General features: G+C 42.3%; 1 protein-coding gene across 1 annotated transcript; it reads right to left on the bottom strand.

The window, feature by feature from the left end:
- Positions 1 to 8,299: 8,299 nt before the first annotated feature.
- Cmtm2a (CKLF-like MARVEL transmembrane domain containing 2A) lies at positions 8,300 to 20,439 on the bottom strand. The gene is made up of 5 exons (NM_027022.4): positions 20,156 to 20,439; positions 19,896 to 20,054; positions 11,104 to 11,205; positions 10,432 to 10,514; positions 8,300 to 8,755 (listed from the first exon to the last, which is right to left on the bottom strand). Exons 1-5 carry the CDS (start codon positions 20,312 to 20,314, stop codon positions 8,749 to 8,751), a joined length of 510 nt encoding a protein of 169 aa, NP_081298.1. The 5' UTR covers positions 20,315 to 20,439; the 3' UTR covers positions 8,300 to 8,748.
- Between the last annotated feature and the right edge of the window lie 75 nt (positions 20,440 to 20,514).

Consider the following 20,514-nt stretch of genomic DNA (forward strand, 5'->3'; position numbering starts at 1 on the left):
GTCACTCCCTGATTGGCTGCAGCCCATCGGCCGAGTTGTCGTCACGGGGAAGGCAGAGCACATGGAGTGAAGAACTACCCTTGGCACATGCGCAGATTATTTGTTTACCACTTAGAACACAGGATGTCAGCGCCATCTTGCAACGGCGAATGTGAGGGCGGCTTCCCACAGCATGGGGCACAGCACACAGCACAGTCCTAATGGCCCAATATATGCTATCCCCTCTCATCTTAGAAACAATGTAATAACTGCACAATGGTAGTTCCAGATTATTTGACTTGCAAAAAAAAGTTTGAAGAAATCATGTTTAGAAATATTAGAAAATGAAACAGAGCCACATACTGCTAGAGTCATACAGGGTTCATTACCAGATAGTAAAGAGATTTAGTAGAATCATGATAAAGCATTAGTACAAGAGACATAATCATGGGATACGAAAAAATGGAATAAGGGAACACAAACACTAGATACTTTAATTCAGAAAGGAAAAAAAAACCATTGGAGTTATGAAATGAGTTTTGCACAACATTTCAGAGCAGTTCCTGGTCTCCGTTAGATATGTATGGATAAGGAAGTATAAAATACATAAAATTATTTATTGGTAAAACTAAGTCAAAACATTGGGACTCTTAAAGAGAGTCATTGTGTGCAATGTGCAGAAGCAGAAAGCCAGCAGAATTGTTGATTAAGGGTTAACTTGACTCTTTCTGGCCACCACCTGGCAGCTTTGTCCATGTCATTTATCATTAGAGCTTCACAGAAAAAAAAAAAAATGCAAGTAGCTGACCTTGGGGCTCTGAGCTCTGTAGTATATAGTAAGCCAAAAATTAAAGTTTAAATAATGATAAGTTTGCGATTATTATTATTTTGGCTACGGGCCTGGGAATAGGGAAGCTTGGAACTTTGGGAGATAATTGTAATTCTTTATTTTCTGCAAGAAATGGTTATTCTTTTGAATTTGATTTAGCACATGATAATACAATGTCTTTTTTTTTTCCTACCTGCTTCTGGAGGAGCAATAAAAGACTGGGGCAAGAGAAAGGTAAGAGAGTGAGTGAAGAGAGAAGGTGAGGAGAGAGAGTGTGGAGTGTGTAGAAGAAGAAGAAGGTGGCCCCAAGTGAGAGTGTGAGTGTGAGAAAGAAAAGAATGAAAAGCACAACCCCAACAGGAAACCCGCCCGACCAGCAACTGGGGTTTATTCTAGTGGGCATCAGCCCCAGGCCACCTTGGGCTCTAACTTGGCAGACTGTCCCACAGTCCCCATAGGACTCTCCATGCTGCAGGCTCCCTAGCACACCCAGGATCTTAGGATCATTAAATAGAGTCTGCCTCCAGAGAGGACTCTGACACCAGGACTCAGGTGAGAGAGCCATCTTGTATCCCGGGTCTCAGAGACCAGTCCATGCAGGAGAGCACCCAGGCCACAGAAGCAACAGAGCTTCTTGAACAGGGTCCCTTCCGGCCTTCATCCTCATCCAGGAGACAGAGCTGAGACCCAGACCTCTGGGGACCTTCCCTGCAACAGGTGAGCTTGAGAGAAGAGAGTGCTCTGACCACTGGGACTCGGGAGAGAGTTGGACTCCCAGGAGTGCTGACAGAGGCTAACAGAATCACAGGAGGAACAAGCTCCAGCCAGAGACAGCTAGAACATCTAACACCAGAGATTGCCAGATGGCGAAAGGCAAAAGTAAGAACCTTACTAACAGAAACCAAGACCACTCGGCATAATCAGAACCCAGCACTCCCACTACAGCGAGTCCTGGGTACCCCAACACACCCGAAAATCAAGACTCGGATTTAAAATCATATCTCATGATGTTGGTAGAGAATTTTAAGAAGGGCATTAATAACTCACTTAAAGAAATACAGGAGAACACTGCTAAACAGGTAGAAGTCCTTAAAGAGGAAGCACAAAAATCCCTCAAAGAATTACAGGAAAATGCTGCTAAACAGGTAGAAGTCCTTAAAGAGGAAACACAAAAATCCCTTAAAGAATTACAGGAAAACACAACAATTGAATTGAACAAAACCATCCAAGATCTAAAAATGGAGTAGAAACTATAAAGAAAACCCAAGGGAAACAACTCTGGAGATAGAAATCCTAGGAAAGAAATCAGGAACCATAGATGCAAGCATCAGCAACAGAATACAAGAGATAGAAGAGAGAATCTCAGGTGCAGAAGATTCCATAAAAAAACATTGACACAACAATCAAAGAAAATGCAAAATGCAAAAAGATGCTAACCCAAAACATCCAGGAAATCCAGGACACAATGAGAAGACCAAACCTAAGGATAATAGGTATAGATGAGAATGAAGATTTTCTTTTTTTTTTTTTTTTTTTAAAGATTTATTTATTTATTATATGTAAGTACACTGTAGCTGTCCTCAGATACTCCAGAAGAACACATCAGATTTCGTTATGGATGGTTGTGAGCCACCATGTGGTTGCTGGGATTTGAACTCAGGACCTTTGGAAGAGCAGTCGGTACTCTTAACCACTAAGCCATCTCGCCAGCCCCGAGAATGAAGATTTTCAACTTAAAGGGCCAGTAAATATCTTCAACAAAATTATAGAAGAAAACTTCCCTAACCTAAAGAAAGAGATGCCCATGAACATACAAAAGTCTGCAGAACTCCAAATAGACTGGACCAGAAAAGAAATTTCTCCTGACACAAATAATCAGAACAACAAATGCACTAAATAAAGACAGAATATTAAAAGCAGTAAGGGAAAAATGTCAAGTAACATGTAAAGGCAGACCTATTGAATTACACCAGATTTCTTGCCAGAGACTATGAAAGCCAGAAGATCCTCGACAGATGTTATACAGACCCTAAGAGAATACAAATGCCAGCCCAGGCTACTATACCCAAGAAAACTCTCAATTACCATAGATGGAGAGACCAAAGTATTCCATGACAAAAAAAAAATTCACACAATAACTTTTCACAAATCCAGCCCTTCAAAGGATAATAAAGGGAAAACTCCAACACAAGGAGGGAAATTATGCCCTAGAAAAAGCAAGAAAGTAATCCTTCAACAAACCTAAAAGAAGATAGCCGCAAGAACAGAATCCCAACTCTAACAACAAAAATAACAGGAAGCAACAATTACTTTTCCTTCATATCTCTTAATATCAATGGACTCAATTCCCCAATAAAAAGACATAGACTAACAAACTGGCTACACAAACAGGAACCAATATTTTGCTGCATTCAGGAAACCCACCTCAGGGACAAAGACAGACATTACCTCAGAGTAAAACAATTTTCTAAGCAAATGGACCCAAGAAACAAGATGGAGTAGCCATTCTAATATCGAATAAGATTGACTTCCAACCCAAAGTTATCAAAAAAAGAAAAAAAGACAAGGAGGGACACTTCATACTCATCAAAGGTAAAATCTACCAAGATAAACGCTCAATTCTGAATATCAATGCTCCAAATTCAAGGGCATCCACATTCATTAAAGAAACTATAATAAAGCTCAGAGCACACATGGCACCTCAGACAATAATAATGGGAGACTTCAACACCCCACTCTCATCAATGGACAGATCCTGGAAACAGAAACTGAACAGAAACAAATTGAAACTAACAGAAGTTATGAAACAAAAGGATTTAGCAGATATCTATAGAACATTTTATCCTAAAACAAAAGGATAAAGCTTCTCAGCACCTCATGGTACCTTCTCCAAAATTGTCCATACAATCGGCCACAAAACAGGCCTCAACAGATACAAAAATACTGAAATTATCCCACGTATCTGATCAGATCACCATGGACTAAGGCTGATCTTCAATAACAACATAAATAATAGAAAGCCAACATTCACGTGGAAGCTGAACAACACTTTACTCAATGATAACTTGGTCAAGGAAGAAATAAAGAAATTAAAGACTTTTTAGAGTTTAATGAAAATGAAGCCACAACATACCCAAACTTATGGGACACAATGAAAGCAGTCCTAAGAGGAAAACTCATAGTTCTGAGTGTTGCCAAAAAGAAACTAGAGAGAGCATACACTATCAGCTTGACAGCATGCCTAAAAGCTCTAGAACAAAAGGAAGCAAATTCACCCAAGAGGAGTAGATGGAAGGAAATAGTCAAACTTGGGACTGAAATCAGCCAAGCAGAAAGTAAAAGAACTATATAAAGAATCAACCAACCCAGAAGCTAGGTTTTTGAGAAAATCAACAAGATAGATGAACCCTTAGCCAGACTAACTGGAGGTCACAGAGACAGTATCCTAATTAAAATCAGAAATGAAAAGAGAGACATAACAACAGAAACTGAGGAAATCCAAAATATCATCATATCCTACTACAAAAGGCTATACTCAACAAAACTGGAAAACCTGGATGAAACAGGCAATTTTCTAGACAGATGCCAGGTGCCAAAGTTAAATCAGGATCAGATAAAGGATCTAATCAGTCCCATCTCCCCTAAAGAAACAGAAGCAGTCATTAATAGTCTCCCAACCAAAAAAATAAAACCCAGGACCAGATGGGTTTAGTGCAGAGTTTTATCAGACCTTCAAAGAAGAACTAATTCCAACACCCCTCAAACTATTCCACAAAATAGAAACAGAAGGTACTCTACCCAATTCATTCTATGAAACCACAATTACTCTGATACCTAAACCACATAAAGACCCAACATAGAAAGAGAACTTCAGACCAATTTCCCTTATGAATATCGATGCAAAAATACTCAATAAAATTCTCACAAACCGAATCCAAGAACACATCAAAACAATCATCCATCATGATCATGTAGGTTTCATCCAAGGGATGCAAGGATGGTTTATATGGAAATCCATCAACATAATCCACTATATAAACTCAAAGACAAAAACCACAAGATCATCTTGCTAGATGCTGAAAAAGTATTTGACAAAATCCAACAACCATTCTTGGAAAGTCTTGGAAAGATCAGGAATTCAAGGCCCATACCTAAACATGATAAAAGCAATCTACAGCAAACCAGTAGCCAACATCAAAGTAAATGGTGAGAAGCTGGAAGCAATCCCACTAAAATCAGGGACTAGACAAGGCTGCCCACTTTCTCCCTACCTATTCAACATTGTACTTGAAGTCCTAGCCAGAGCAATTCGACAACAAAAGGAGATAAAGGGGATACAAATTGGAAAGAAAGAAGTCAAAAATCACTATTTGCAGATGATATGACAGTATATATACGTGACCCTAAAAATTCCACCAGAGAACTCCTAAGCCTGATAAAGAGCTTCAGTGAAGTAGCTGGATATAAAATTAACTCAAGCAAATCAGTGGCCTTTCTCTAGACAAAGGATAAACAGGCTGAGAAAGAAATTAGGGAAACAACACCCTTCCCAATAGTCACAAATAATATAAAATACTTTGGTGTGACTCTAAGTGAGTGAAAGATTTGTATGACAAGAACTTCAAGTCTCTGAAGAAAGAAATCAGGAGATGGAAAGATCTCCCATGCTCATGGATTGGCAGGATTAATATAGTAAAAATGGCCATCTTGCCGAAAGCATTCTACAGATTCAATGCAATCCCCATCAAAATTCCAACTCAATTCCTCACTGAGTTAGAAAGAGCAATTTGCAAATTCATCTGGAATAACAAAAAACCTAGAATAGCAAAAACTATCCTCAACAATAAGAGAACCTCTGGTGGAATCAAGCTGTACTACAGAGCAATTGTGATAAAAACTGCATGGTACTGGTACAGCATCAGACAGATAGATCAGTGGAATAGAATTGAAGACCCAGAAATGAACCCACACACCTATGTTCACTTGATCTTTGAAAAAGGAGCTAAAACCATCCAGTGGAAAAAAGACAGAATTTTCAACAAATAGTGCTGGCACAACTGGCGGTTATCATGTGGAAGAATGTGAATTGATCCATTCTTACCCCTGTACAAACCTCAAGTCTAAGTGGATCAAGGAACTCCACGTAAAACCAGAGACACTGAAACTTATAGAGGAGAAAGTGGGGGAAAGCCTTGAAGATATGGGCACAGGGGGAAAATTCCTGAACAGAACACCAATGGCTGGAGCTGTAAGATGCAGAATCTACAAATGGAACCTCATAAAATTGCAAAGCTTCTGTAAGACTTTGTCAATAAGACAAAAAGGCCATCAACAAATTGGGAAAGGATCTCTACCAATCCTAAATCTGATAGGGGACTAATATCCAAAATATACAAAGAGCTCAAGAAGCTGGACTCTGGAAAATCAAATAGCCCTATTTAAAAATGGGATACAGAGCTAAACAAAGAATTCTCAATTGAGGAATATATCAAATGGCTGAGAAGCACCTAAAAAATGTTCAGCATCATTAATCATCAGGAAAATGCAAATCAAAACAACCCTGAGATTCCACCTCACACCAGTCAGAATGGCTAAGATCAAAAATTCAAGTGACAGCAGATGCTGGCAAGGATGTGGAGAAAGAGGGACACTCCTTCATTGCTGGTGGGGTTGCAAGCTGGTACAACCACTCTGGAAATCAGTCTGGTGGTTCCTCAGAAAACTGGACATAGTACTACTGGAGGATCCCGCAATACCTCTCCTGGGCCATATATCCAGAAGATGTCCCAACTGGTAAGAAGAACACATGCTCCACTATGTTCATAGCAGCCTTATTTATAATAGCCAGAAGCTGGAAAGAACCCAGATGTCCCTCAACAGAAGAATGGATACACAGAATATGGTACATTTACACAATGGAGCTATTAAAAACAGTGAATTAATGAAATTCTTAGGCAAATGGATGGATCTGGAGGATATCATCCTGAGTGAGATAACCCAATCACAAAAGAACACACATGATATGTGGATATTATCCCAGAAACTTAGAATACCCAAGATACAATTTGCAAAACACATAAACTCAAGAATGAAGACCAAAGTGTGGATACTTCGCCCCTTCTTAGAATTGGGAACAAAACACCCATGGAAGCAGTTACAGAGACAAAGTTTGGAGCTGAGATGAAAGGATGGACCATCCAGAGACTGCCCCACCCGGGGATCTATCCCATAATCAGCCACCAAATGCAGACACTATTACATATGCCAGCAAGATTTTGCTGAAAGGACCCTGATATAGCTGTCTCTTGTGAGGCTATGCCAGTGCCTGGCAAACACAGAAGTGGATGCTCACAGTCAGCTATTGGATGGAACACAGGGCCCCCAATGGAGGAACTAGAGAAAGAACCCAAAGAGCTGAAGGGATCTGCAACCCTATAGGTGGAACAACAATATGAACTAACCAATACTCCCAGAGCTCGTGTCTCTAGCTGCATATGTAGCAGAAGATGGCCTAGTTGGCCATCACTGGGAAGAGAGGCACCTTGGTTTGCAAACTTTATATACCCCAATACAGGGGAAACACCAGGGCCAAGAAGTGGGAGTGGGTGGGTAGGGGAGCAGGAGGGGGAAGGGTACAGGAGAGTTTTGGGATAGCATTTGAAATGTAAATGAAGTAAATATCTAATAAAAAGTTGGGGGGAAAAAAAAGAACAGGATGACCTCACTCTTGCCCCATCATTACTCCTTCCTAGTTCCTTATGTTAATTAAACAAAAAAAGAGGAGTCTTAGTTTGCAGGCGATTCCTCTAGGGTCTTCCCAGGGAGGAAGTTAGCAACAACTTCATCCTCACCTGTACTGCCAACAGGTATGAGTCAGGAGCAGCAGAGGCAGCATCTCTCCTCCTCCCCTCTCCCCCTCCGCCCTCCCACTCCCCCTCCTCTTCTTCCTCCTCCTTCTCCTCTCCCTTCTCCTCTTCTCCTTCCTCTTCCTCCTTCTTCCTCTCTCCTCCTCCTTTCTCATCTTCCTCCTCTCTCCCCTCCTCCTCCTTCCTCTCTCCTCCTCCTTTCTCTCTCCTCCTCCTCTTCTTCCTTCTTCCTCTCCTCCTTCCTCATCCTCTTCCTTCCTCTCTCCTCCTTTTCTCTCTTCTCCTCCTCCTCTTCTCTCTCCTCCTCCTTCCTCTCTCCCTCCTCCTTCTTCCTTTTTCCTCCTCCTCTGCCTTCTTCCCTTGCTCTCTCTCTCCTCCTTCTCCTCCTCCTGCTGCTTCTTTCTCTATCTATCTATCTATCTATCTATCTATCTATCTATCTATCTATCTATCTATCTATCTATCTCACTCCCTCCTTCTCTCTCGTCCCATGTCTCTCGCTTCCCATGTGTTCCTGGTCAGTCTCTCTTCCTCTGTTTCTGTCCCCACTTCTCTGCTCCCTTCTGCCTGCCACTGCCCTTTCTTCAGGTCTTCATTCCCACAAATAATCCTCCTTTATACCAGGTCTGTTTCATGGTGTTTATTTCTCAGTTGCACAGCTTGGCATGGGTCCTCCAGGTACCCCGGCCGGCCACCAGATTATATTTCATAACATTTATAGTTAAGAGAAAGGTCAGCCATACCTACTGGTAGATAGAGTAAAGAGAACTTATGTTCTGTGGGTATCCTGAATCCCTGAGAGCATCCCCCAAGCAGTGAGCAGAGATCACCTTAAAGATTTAGGAGATTCAAGTAGTTGACTAAGGTGTCTTCCTAAGGCAGGAAAGTTAGTTAAGGTTTAAGGTTGAAGTTCATCACTTACAAGCAAAGGCCAAAAGAAAGATTTCATTATCTTGTCACGTCTGCACATATACAAGACTACGAAACAGAAAATAATGGTGACTTCAAACCCAGTAATGACGATATATGGTTCAGGGGCTTGTCCCACGATGAAAAAGATCATAGATGTCACAGTTACCACCTAGAAGAAGAAAACAAAGACTTAGTCATTGATCATACAATGGGTTTAGTTCCTATGGGGAGGTTGGGTGCATGTGTGGTACTGGGGGTTGGATCCAGGGTCTCAGGTAGTGAGTGCTGTACCGTGAGTTACACATATCCCTAGCCCCCAAATGAGGTCTAAAACCAATAAGATTTCTGTCACACATTGTAGACAGGAGAGGCATGGCTAACGTGGGTACTGAGTCCTGCTTGTGGTTTAGAGGACTGAGTGACCTGTTCAAGTGCAGCTAATCACTGCACTGTGCTCTCAGGTCTGTCCCCTCCAATTGTCTCCTCTCCCTCTCGGTCTGCCCTCCTCGGCCAGCTCATCTCTTCGTCTTCCTCTAAGACATCTAGGTTGTCTTCTGTAAAACACTCCTCCCAAAGCCCTTTCCTTTCACCTCTTCCCCAGACAAATCCTATTCTGTTCTGCTTGTTTGTTGGTTTTCTGCTTCTTGCTGCTTCTCAAAAACATCTGCATCCTGGCTGCCTGAATTCTTCACCATCCACTCCCTCATAACTCCTTAATGCTTAGTAATCTGCAATCTCCTATTGGACTTCAGTTGAATGTTGCCGTGAGGGGAAGATGAAGGGGAGGGTGGGAGTGGCAGAGGAGGAGGAGATGGATAGAAACATTGTCAGAAGAAAAAATAAACCTGTGTGCATTCGCATGTAAGTCCTCTTACTAAATACATTGCCATTAGAATTAAGGGACAGCTGAAGTCTGGAAACAACCTAAATGACACCCAGAAGTGAATGGATAAAGAACTCGTGATCAGAGCTGGGATGCAGCTCAATGACTGGTGTGAGAGGTCACTAACTTAGCACATGTGATGGCCTTTGTTAATTCCCAGAAACACATGGACGTGCACATGCATACACATACCACATACATACATGTATACACCCACACACAAAAACATACATATACGCATGTACACACACACACACACACACACACACATGCATACTCAAGTGCATACATGCATGAAAGGCAGGGGAACAGGTCTATCCACACAATGGAATGTTAGGAACAAAAAATTTGAAGTATTAATATGGATATACTATTGACATATGACATCGATGACTCTCAAAATAATTATTATGGATGAAAGATGACAAGATGAGTATACATCATGCTATTTATAGAAAATTCTAGGAAGTAAAAGGTCATCTGCAGTTACAGAAAAAGCTATATTTATACAAAACAGAACTAAATTTTATAGAAAATATAGTTACAGAGAGCACATGAGTGGACCCCTGGGGCTAGAGTAGGCAGGAAGAAGGGATTACCGTGGCCATGAGGAACATTTTAGGGGTTTGGGAGCCAATCATGTGCCACTTAACAAATAGATCCACTCTGGGAAATACATTGAGTGATTTTGTCGTGCAAGTTATCATAAAAATACAGATACTAAGATGGCGCTGATATCACCAGGTGACATCGTCTCATGGGACTGCTGATATATAAGCAATCAGCTCATACCTAAGAAAGTTTGCTATGCATGGCTGTATTGATTATCCTGCTTATAATGGATAATTTCACAGGTGTATCTGTGTCCAATTGATCAAATGACTTGTACAATGGAAACGCAAGTGTCTTTTTCCATCAACTATGGTAACACAACCTGCTAAAATGTAAATTTGTACACATACTTCCTTAACCTAAGGCCTCTGAAGTGTTGGAATTGAAGTAACATGTCGATGAAAGAACAGATCGCAGCAGCGCCCATGAGGATCTAGGAAAACAAACGGTGGTTCATTATTTGGGGTTTGTACCTAGAAGGAAGGCACAGATGCCCTCCCTTGTCTTTTATCAGAGGTGATGCACAGTGTACCCCTCAAACTTCCTGATCCTGGACCCTAGGTCTGCTATCTCTGGTTTCATGCCGACTGGCCCCACATCTGTTTTCTTTCTTCTTTTCTTTTGACATACATGGAGGTCAAAGGTAACTTGACTAGTTTCCTAAACATCACCTATTTTTTTTTCAAACTGTGTCTTGATCATTAAAAACATTTACTAACTTGTTGAGTTTGCTAAGCCTCCAAGTTTTATTTATTTGTTCATTTGAGACATGGTATCATATACCCCAGGCTGGCCTTAAACTCACTTTTGAACCAAGGATGGCTTTGAACTTCTGGTCCTCTGCTTCTACCTCCTGAGTGCCAACATTATAGATAGGCATGAGACACTACAGTAGGTTTTTGCAGTGCCATAGATCAAGCAAGACAAGCACTCTACTCGATCAGCTCCTTCCAGGCCCCTGACCCTAGGATTTGTTTGACAGTGATTTGAGGAAATCCACAGCTCAGCAGATAACACTTTACCATAGCAGTTAAGTAGGGCTTTGGCAATAATCTTCTAGCCTTGAAAGCAAAGTATATGCCACCTCCAAGGAACACACAGGAGAACAGGCTGTTGAAGATATCCTGAAAGTGGGAGAGAGAAGCTGGACTTAGATAGCTGTGCTCATCCACCTGGAAACAGCAGTGTCTTCCTCCACGGAACCATTTTCAAATGCCTCCCTCTCTCTGATCATTTAATATAAAACATATAAAGGCAAATATGCTCCTGACCAGGCAGATCAACCAGTGACTCCCTGCTGGCTTCTGTGAGTGGAGCACAAAGGCTAAACTTAACTGGCTCAGCACTCAGGAGACACGAGCTGCCGCCATCTTGTCTACATAATCAGGTATCTGGTGCCCCTCAATAATCATGTAAGTAAATGCAGAGCCAGGCCACTTGGTGGCACCTCTGTTGGGTTCCTCCCCTCCTCACTTCTGTTCTCTCCTCTCAGGGGCTTTCATGAGCAGTATTGCTCAGGAGCTTCCTTCTCTCTGACTAACAATGGGAGCCTTGCAGCCCCGTCTTCACCCCTGGACCATCGTCTCCGATGGCTTGCTCCTTCATCAACTCTTTTCCTTTGCGTCCCTTGGGGATTTGCCCCTCCTTTACTGCATACAACCTTTCCTCTCCCAACACAGAATGTGAGGGTGATGATGAAATAATAAAGAGAATAAAAACAAACAAACAAACAAATGTCTATGTAGTTGTACCCATTGTCCCATTTTCTATTACTTGCTTTTAAAGAAGGTCTAAATTTTTATTCGTTTTTAATTTTAGTGGGACGTATAGTCTCTCTGCAAATACTGCTAGGTACTCTTTAAATATTCTGTCTGACTATATTTTAAAAGGAAAAGGGTTTTGTTTGCTAGTTTTTTGTTTTTGTTTTTATGTATATGACTGCATTGCCTGTTGTCTTAGTTAGGGTTTTATTCCTATGAACAGACACCATGACCAAAGCAACTCTTATAAGGACAACATTTAATTAGGTATGGCTTATAAGTTTAGAGGCTCGGTCTATTATCATCAAGGTGGGAGCATAGCAGCATCCAGGCAGGCCTGGTGCAGGAGTTCTACATCTTCATCTGAAGGCTGCTAGAAGACTGGCATCCTCAATCAGCTAGGAGTAAGCGCTTCAAGCCTCCCCCCCCCCCCACACCACCCCAGTGATGTACTTCCTTCAACAAGGCCTCACTCACTCCAAGGAGGCCACATCTCCAAATAGTGCCACTCCCTACACCAAGCATATGCAGACTGCTACACCTGTGTGTATGTAGTCATAACCAATCTGATTCAGTGTCCAAGGAAGCCAGAAGAGAACATTGACATCATGGGAATTAGACTTACTGCAGCCTGTGAGCTGCCTGGGTGCTGGGACCCTAACCAAGCTCCCCTGCCGGAGTACCCAGTGCTCCACGCTACTTAACCACGTCTCTGGGTCCTGTCCTAGTCTTCTTCAATGCTGCCTCTGTCATATACAGGTCACAGGATATAGAGAATTCTGGATTCTCTGGTTCACTTCTGCATTAGTCTGCTCAGCACACCATTATAAAATGCTATAGGCTGGGTAGCTCAAACAACACATGGTCATCCTCTCAGAGTTCTTGGGGCTGGAGAACAAGATTGATGGACCGGAAAATGTGTTTTCTGTTGAGAGTTCTCTCCCTGGCTGGAGACAGCTGCCATTCCCTCTCTATCTTCATATGGCCCTTCATTGGAGAAATGAGAAGGTGGGTGGGTGATGGGCAAGCCAGAGAAGACGTTACTGTCTCTTCTTGTAATGATACTAATATTCATTTTCTACCAAGGTCCCAACCTTAAGTTCTCTCTCTTCTCTTCATTGCTTTCTCAAAGGCCCAGTCTCAGGATATGAATTTACAGAGTACACATTCAACTTGTGACAATTCCACTAGTTAATTTGGAGCTAGCACCAAAGCTTCGTGATGAATCAGATTTCTGACTGAGCAAATCCATTCTTCCAAATTTTATTCTTCCAGAGAATAAACAATTCTTCCAGAGAATTTTATTTGTAATGCTTTTATTAGCTCACGTTGGTTATATATAACTATGGTTTCATTGTATTTTCATAATGTATATAAAGTAGTTCAATCATGTTCCAGGCTCTTCTCCCTGTCTGTCACCTTCTCTTTTGTGCTTCCTACTCTGGATACCCTCTCTTCCCAACTGTCCCCACTGCTCCTCCTTCGTGTGTGTGTGTGTGTGTGTGTGTGTGTGTGTGTGTGTGTGTGTGTGCGTGTGTGTATGTGTGTGTGTGTGTGTGTGTGTGTGTGTGTGTGTGTGTTCATGTGCTTGTGCACGCCTGTGCCTCAGTGAGTTTCACCGTGGTTGATTTGGGAGCACGGGTGGGGATTTGTATACAGAAGCAACAGAAGCAAGGCATCTTACCAGTGGCTACACATCGAGGAAAACGTCTGTTCTTTCTATGTCAATCCTGTGACTGCATATAAACCTTTTAGGTCAGCACGTGAGCCCCTGAACCTTCCATGGAGGGGGTTCATGGGCCAGATCGTGTGTACAGGAGCACAGCTGTTGTGAATTCAAGAGTTAGCAGCTTCCTCAGTCCCATCTATGCACCAGAGTTCACCCTTTGGCAGTTGTCTCTGACATCTCTATGTTAATAACTTCACACCTAGGATTGCAGCATGTTTCCCAACCGCCAAGGGTGTTCCCTTGATATCCACTCACCAGATTTCATTATCTTTCCATGAAGCTGAACTTGTCTTTTAGCAGGTTTATTCTCAGACACACAGTAGACCCTGAATGGTGTTAAGGTCACATTTTCTCACTGCTCTCTGCTAGCATGCAAGAGCACTGCTGTTTGGGCCCTGGAAACCTTAATCACTCATTGGGATAATTGTGGCTGCAGAGGCCTCTGTGTTTTCTCTGAAGAGACTCAGGTTACATGGGAGCAATCTTTGTTTCTCTGCCCCAATCTGTACACACCTGGATTTTCTTGTCACATTATTCTCAGATTTCAGTTCCATAGGAGACAGAAGCAGCAGTCTTTCTAAACAAAGGCTTCACCAAGAAAAGCAGTGTTGGGTAGACACCTCTTATTAACATCAAATGTGTCCTTGATGCCTAGTTTGTTAGGATTTTAATTGATTTTCTTTTAGATTCATTTATTTATTTTATGTATATATGAGTACATCATTACTCTCTTCAGACATACCAGAAGAGGGCATCAGATCCCATTACAGATGGTTGTGAGCCACCATGTGGTTGCTGGGGATTGAACTTAGGACCTCTGGAAGAGCAGTCAGTGCTCTTAACCACTGAGCCATCTCTCCAGCCCTATTATTGATCATTATCAAATAGTTTTCCTGTGACTGATGATAGTTTTGTTGTAAATACAGTGGAGTAAAAGTGTATTGATAGACTTTGAAGACAAAGCCCATCTTTGCATCCCTAACCTGGATGATGCTCTTCTGTGCTATGTTGCTCTGATGGGCTGCTTGACTTGGTGAGCTAACATTTTATTGAACATTTTCGTCTCTATTTTCAATACGAGGAAGGCCTCTGTTCATTTGTATTCTAACATCTGCTTTCAAGGTGGAATCCCTATCATACAGATAGGGTCCCACGTCTCCCTGGCTAGCTTTAAAATCGTTGTATAGGCAAGGATGAGCTTGGCTTTTTGATCTCCCTGCTTCCCCTCTGAGTGCTAAGATTATAGAAATACACAGCTGCGTCCAGTGCATGCAGTGCTGAGGATCAAACACACTGATCTGAACATGTTAGGCAAGCACTCCCCTACCAGGCATATTCTCAGATCCAGTGCCTTGGGCATATCTTTAATCCCCTGTTTTATTTTCTCTTGCTATTTCCTTCATAGAAACACTTGCTTTTATTTTTCCTTTTGAGACAGGGTCTCATGTTGAGATAGGCATGCATAGGTAATAATATAGCAACCTGGGACACATTTTGATTTGGAGTATGTATATATTCCTATTCTGTGGAGTTTTTAAAAAACTTATTATTCTAGTTTATGTGCATGTTTTGCATGTATGTCTGTGTACTGTGTGCATGCCTGGTGCCTGCAGGGTCCAGAAAAAAAGGTGCCAATCGCCCTGGAACTAGAGTTAAATATGGCTGTGAACTACCATGTGCTGGGAATCCAACCCTGGTCCTCTGCTCTTACCCTTTGAGCTAACTACTGGGCCATCTCACTAACCCCATACATCCCTCTTTTAATACTGTATTTAATATTGTAAGACTCACTTGCATGTAGGATGCATATATTAGTCCTCTCTGAAAAGAGCGCCTAGAAACCTGTTAGCAACCTCAAACTACCCTCTGAATCAAATGCTAATGAAATAAGTTTCTCCTTCATTATTAATGACTTGATTTTTTTCTTTTTGTTTGTTTGTTTTGTTTTGTTTTTAAAGATCTATTTATTTTATGTATATGAGTATTCAGACACACCAGAAGGGGGTATCAGATCCCATTACAGATGGTTTTAAGCCACCATGTGGTTGTTAGGAATTGAAATCAGGAGCTCTGGAAGAGCAATCGGTGCTCTTAAATGTTGAGCCACCTCACCAGCCTGACTTGGACAATTTCTACTGAAACTCATCCAGTATGATGGAGCAGGATATGGAAGGTAGGAGGGCTGAGCTGGCCTAAATCTTTTTTTGGTTGCATGTGCAATAAGACAAAACTCAGTGTTCAAGAGAAAATTTTAGCAAGAATCTCCAATTTCCCATCTAATGTATGCATAATTGAGGTTGCATGTGATTACAGTCAGATGCATTGTGGGAAGGGACATGCTTTGTGAGCAAGTGCTCTCATAATCCAAGCCTATCAGTCAAACTAAAGACCCACCCAAATTACTCCCTTTGTACCCAAAATCCCCTTGCACTTGAACCTCATAAAGGAAGTCTCAAATGATAACTGAAAGAAACTCCAAGGAGTAACTGGGGTCTTGATAACCTTCGCTGCTGTCAGTCTTGAAAGTGTATGTCCCTGCTCAATGGGTTCACTTTGAATAGAGATTACTCCTTACTTTGCAGTCTTTGTTGGCTTGAGTAAAAGATCAAGCATCTAAAAACACCTTAGCCATATATACCTTCGCCACCAGTATCAGTATAGCCTAGGCTAGTCTCAAAACTTGATATGTGACCAAGGCTGGCTGTCAACCTTCCTTTCTTGTTCTTGTTTTTGTTTTTAAAACTGGGTTTCTCTGTGTATCCCTGGATCTCCTGGAACTCTCTCTCCAGACCAGGCTGACCTCAAGTTCAGACATCTGCATGCATCTGAATCCTCAAGGCTGGGATTAAAGGCATGTGCCACCGCCACTGCCTGGTGTCAGACCCTTATTTTTTTTCTCTGCAGTTATTTAAACAGCATTGATTATTTTCTGACACCTCACCTCATCTATAATCTTGAAGGGTCAGAATTCTAACCTTCCAACTTGTTGCATTTTTAAAAAAAGATAAATCTTTTTTATTATTTTATTTTATTTTATTTATTTAATGTATGAGTACCCTGTTGCATATATATGTGCCTGCCTGAAGAGGGCATCAGATTCCCCCTATAGATGGTTGTGAGCCACCATGTGGTTGCTGGAAATTTAACTCATGACCTCTGGAATAGCAGCCAGTGCTCTTAGCCACTGAGCCATCTCACCAGCCCGTCTTTATTTATTTATTTTTTAATGCACAATTCCAGGATAGCCTTGAACTTGGTCTTCCTATCTTGATTTTGAGTATTAGGATTATGAACATATACTATCAAACACCTCCTATGTTTGGCAAATTTGATTCTTAGTTTAGGGAACTTTTAAACGGTTGAGTGTATCACAAATCTCTTTGTGCTTTGGCTGTGGTTCCGCAATTTTTACTTTTTATGTGTTTTTCTAGATTTATTATATATAAATATATTTAATATATATTTATTATATATTATTATATATTTATTATATACACTGTAGCTGTCTTCAAACACACCAGAAGAGGGCATCAGATCTCATTACAGGTAGTAGTGAGCCACCATGTGGTTGCTGGGATTGGAACTAAGGACCTTTGGAAGAGCAGTCAGTGTTCTTAACTGCTGAGCCATCTCTCAAGCCCTGTTTTATGAATTCTTAAGATGTAAATCAAATATCATCAGCACAAGGCATGAGATTTCTAGGCTCTGGGCAGCAAAAATTCAAATTCTAAACCACTTAGGAGGCAGAGATGGATAGAGGAAGAGATCAAGCCAGCCTGGTCTACAGAGTGAGTTCCAGAACAGCCAGGGCTGCACAGAGAAACCCTGTCTTGAAAAACAAATCACAAAACAAAACAAAACAAAGATCCCAAATCTATGTAAGGGAAAAACTTTAGCTTTCCAATTCTCAAAGAGAACCCTCCCCATCCCAGTACCACAGGCCAGGTACAGAGCCACGTTTCTTTCTTCTTTGTGTTGGCACAATGTTCTGTCTACCTTCTCCATCTTTCTGAGAGATGCAGGATTCTCAGGGTGCTGCTTTAATTTCCTAAGTCTCCGCTTGGCTTTGGCATTGGCTTTGGATTTACTTAAGGCTATGTACTGGCTGGTTTTATGTCAACTTGATATAACCTGGAGGGATCAGAGAGCCTCAACTGAGAAACTCTAAAGGTATTTTCTCAATCAGTGATCTTTCGGGAAGGGCCCAGCCCATTGTGGGTAGTGCCATTCTTGGGGTGGTGTCCTGGTTCTTTACAAAAGCAAGCAAGCAAGCTCCTCCACGGCCTCTGCATCAGCGCCTGCCTCCAGATCCCTGCCCTGTGTGAGCTCCTGTCCTGACTTCCCTTGATGATGAACTGGGATGGGGAAAAATAAACCGAAAAAACCCTGTCCTCCACAGGTTGCTTTGTTTATGCTTTGTCTCAGCATTAGAAACCACATTAAGACAGGCCTTTACCTCCTCACTTGAGAGTATTTGAAAATCCATATCTCAAGTTCCTGAGATGGCACCTCAGGAGTCTATACCAAATCTATAGGTTATTGATCACTGCTCTTGTTTACCATCTCTAGAACCCTTACATCCTCCCTCAATACCCCACTCTTCTTCCTCCTCCTCCTCCTCCTCTCCTCTCCTCCCTCCCTTCTTCCATTCCTCCTGCACTTCCATTCCTTCCTTTCTACCCTCCTTCCTTCCTTCCTTCCTTCCTTCCTTTCTCCCAGTTTAACTATTTACTTAAAGCCATATTGGCTACACGTCAACGCTATTTTGGGGTCCGTATAGTAGGACTGACGAGCACAGGCTGACGGGCTTTGCCTTTTACTAAGCTGAAGGAAATCTCCTCAGCTCCTTCACTGAGCACACGGGCTCCATCTTTTTCACTTTGTCTTCTGTGCGTTCTGCTTTCAAAGGTTCTCATTTGCATTCTCTTCTCTTTCCCTCCTGTACTGGTGGTCTTCCTGAGGACTGATGGATCCCTGGACACCAACAGCTTTTAATAAGAGGGCCGGATAGATAGGTGGTTATGGCTAACAGAAGCATATTCCATCATGTTTGAATGTCTTCCCTCCCCCCCCCTTCTGTGTCATAGTTGGGTAACACCCAAGAGTGAGTTGTTTGTAAATGAACAAGGTGAGTTGGAACATGATGTGTTCATTGGCTAGGACGGAGTTAAGGAGTTATACTCAAAGATTCCATATGTGATGTGGGGGAATTTAGGGCCTGAGTCCTAAGACACAGTGACAAGAGTTTACATGTAGTCAGTCTCACTAGAAGTTGTTGCCGTCTCCTGTGGTACAGATAAGAGAGAGAGGAATGAGCAATGAGGTCACCCAGCTTAGCCTCACCCATTGGATGACTGTTTTAGGTAAGTGTGATGGTTTGTATATCCTTGGACCAGGGAGTGGCACCATCTGGAGGTGTAGCCTTGTTGGAATAGGTGTGACCTGGTGGAATGGGTGTGTCACTGTGGGTGTGGGCATAAGATCCTCACCCTAGTTGCCTGGAAGTCAGTCTTCCACTAGCAGCCTTTGACTGAAAACGTAGAACTGCCTGCGCCATGCCTGCCTGGATACTGCCATGCTCCCACCTTGATGATAATGGACTGAACCTGTAAGCCAGCCCCAATTAAAGGTTGTTTTTTTATAAGACTTGCCTTGGTGATGGTGTCTGTTCACAGCAGTAAAACCCTAACTAATACTGTAAGCTATGCTTCTGACGAATTCTTTATATTCAGAGACCTGACACTTTTTTCTCCCACATGATTGATATTTGCTTCATTTTACTGTACTGGTTTATGCAGAGTCTGGTTTTCTTTTTTCTTTTTTTGAATCCTAGATTGATATTGCAATAGGACATATGCCAGCATTATCAGAAATGGTTGGTTGTTATGCCTTCCCTATTTCTATCTATCTATCTATCTATCTATCTATCTATCTATCTATTTATTTATTGGTTTGTTTTTTTTTTTTTTTTTTTTTTTTTTGAGACAGGGTTTCTCTGTATAGCCCTGGCTGCCCTGGAACTCACTTTGTAGACCAGGCTGGCATCAAAATCAGAAATCTGCCTGCCTCTGCCTCCCGAGTGCTGGGATTAAAGGCGTGGGCCACCACACCCGGCTCACCTTCCCTATTTCCGAGGACAGCAAAGCCTTTGCGTCTTCTTTCTTTGACCTAGCACAGTTACATGTTTGGGAGCATCTCCTGCCTGGCTTTTCCTCTCCAACCCAGCTTCCCAGCCCTGAGCACCGGTAGAGGAGGTGAGGTTGTCTTTTTTCCAGTTGTTAGAATGTGACCCACATTACCCCCCTCCCCCACAGTCTTTACTTACCGCCATAGGCCAGAAGACGAAGGGAATGTATCTGTTGATGGCTAAGGTGTTAAGGAAGATGAAGAATATGCAGATTGCCGCTTCCATACAGATGAGCAGGATCAGGACCGGATGTGGGAGCATTGTTTCAAAGTAGTCTAGTGCAGAGATCATGCAGCCCTGGGTGGAAAAATAGATACACCTGAGCTGCTGCAAGCACTCTCCCCTACTTCTGAGGACCTCTCCAATCCCAACAACATATCGACTCCACTCCAGTATACCAAAGACAGAAGCTTGAACACGGCGTGTCCTGACAGCCAGAACTCTTTATTGCTCTCTTTCAATTCCAATAGATAGCGTCGAAGCCCCCTTTTTGGGGTCGTGTCCTCTCTGGGCTGACCTCCTCTGGGCCGAAATGGAAACTTTATCGGTGCTGCCATGGTTGTTAGCAGGTAGTTCTCAGCTTCCTACCGCCCAGCCTTGTCTGCAGTCGCTGAACAGGCCCAGCTCGAGAGAGAGCCTGGTGTCTCCTGACCTGTTCAAGGGTGGCTCTCAACTGACCACTGGAACTGCAGAATTCTAACGCTTGCTCTTGATTGGCGCGAGCCCACCTCATCTAGTGGACCAGCAGGATCTCCTC

The sequence above is a fragment of the Mus musculus genome, chromosome 8 (assembly GCF_000001635.26).
Source record: "Mus musculus strain C57BL/6J chromosome 8, GRCm38.p6 C57BL/6J".
NCBI classification, from domain to species: domain Eukaryota; kingdom Metazoa; phylum Chordata; class Mammalia; order Rodentia; family Muridae; genus Mus; species Mus musculus.

What these genes read in the sequence shown, in the direction of transcription:
- Cmtm2a (NM_027022.4), bottom strand. Translation starts at nt 20,314, where the DNA reads ATGGCAGCACCGATAAAGTTTCCATTTCGGCCCAGAGGAGGTCAGCCC. An exon ending in TCGTCTTCTGGCCTATGGCG is followed by an intron (nt 11,206 to 19,895) that starts GTAAGTAAAGAC and finishes TCCCACTTTCAG; the next exon opens with GATATCTTCAACAGCCTGTT. An exon ending in AGCCCTACTTAACTGCTATG is followed by an intron (nt 10,515 to 11,103) that starts GTAAAGTGTTAT and finishes TTGTTTTCCTAG; the next exon opens with ATCCTCATGGGCGCTGCTGC.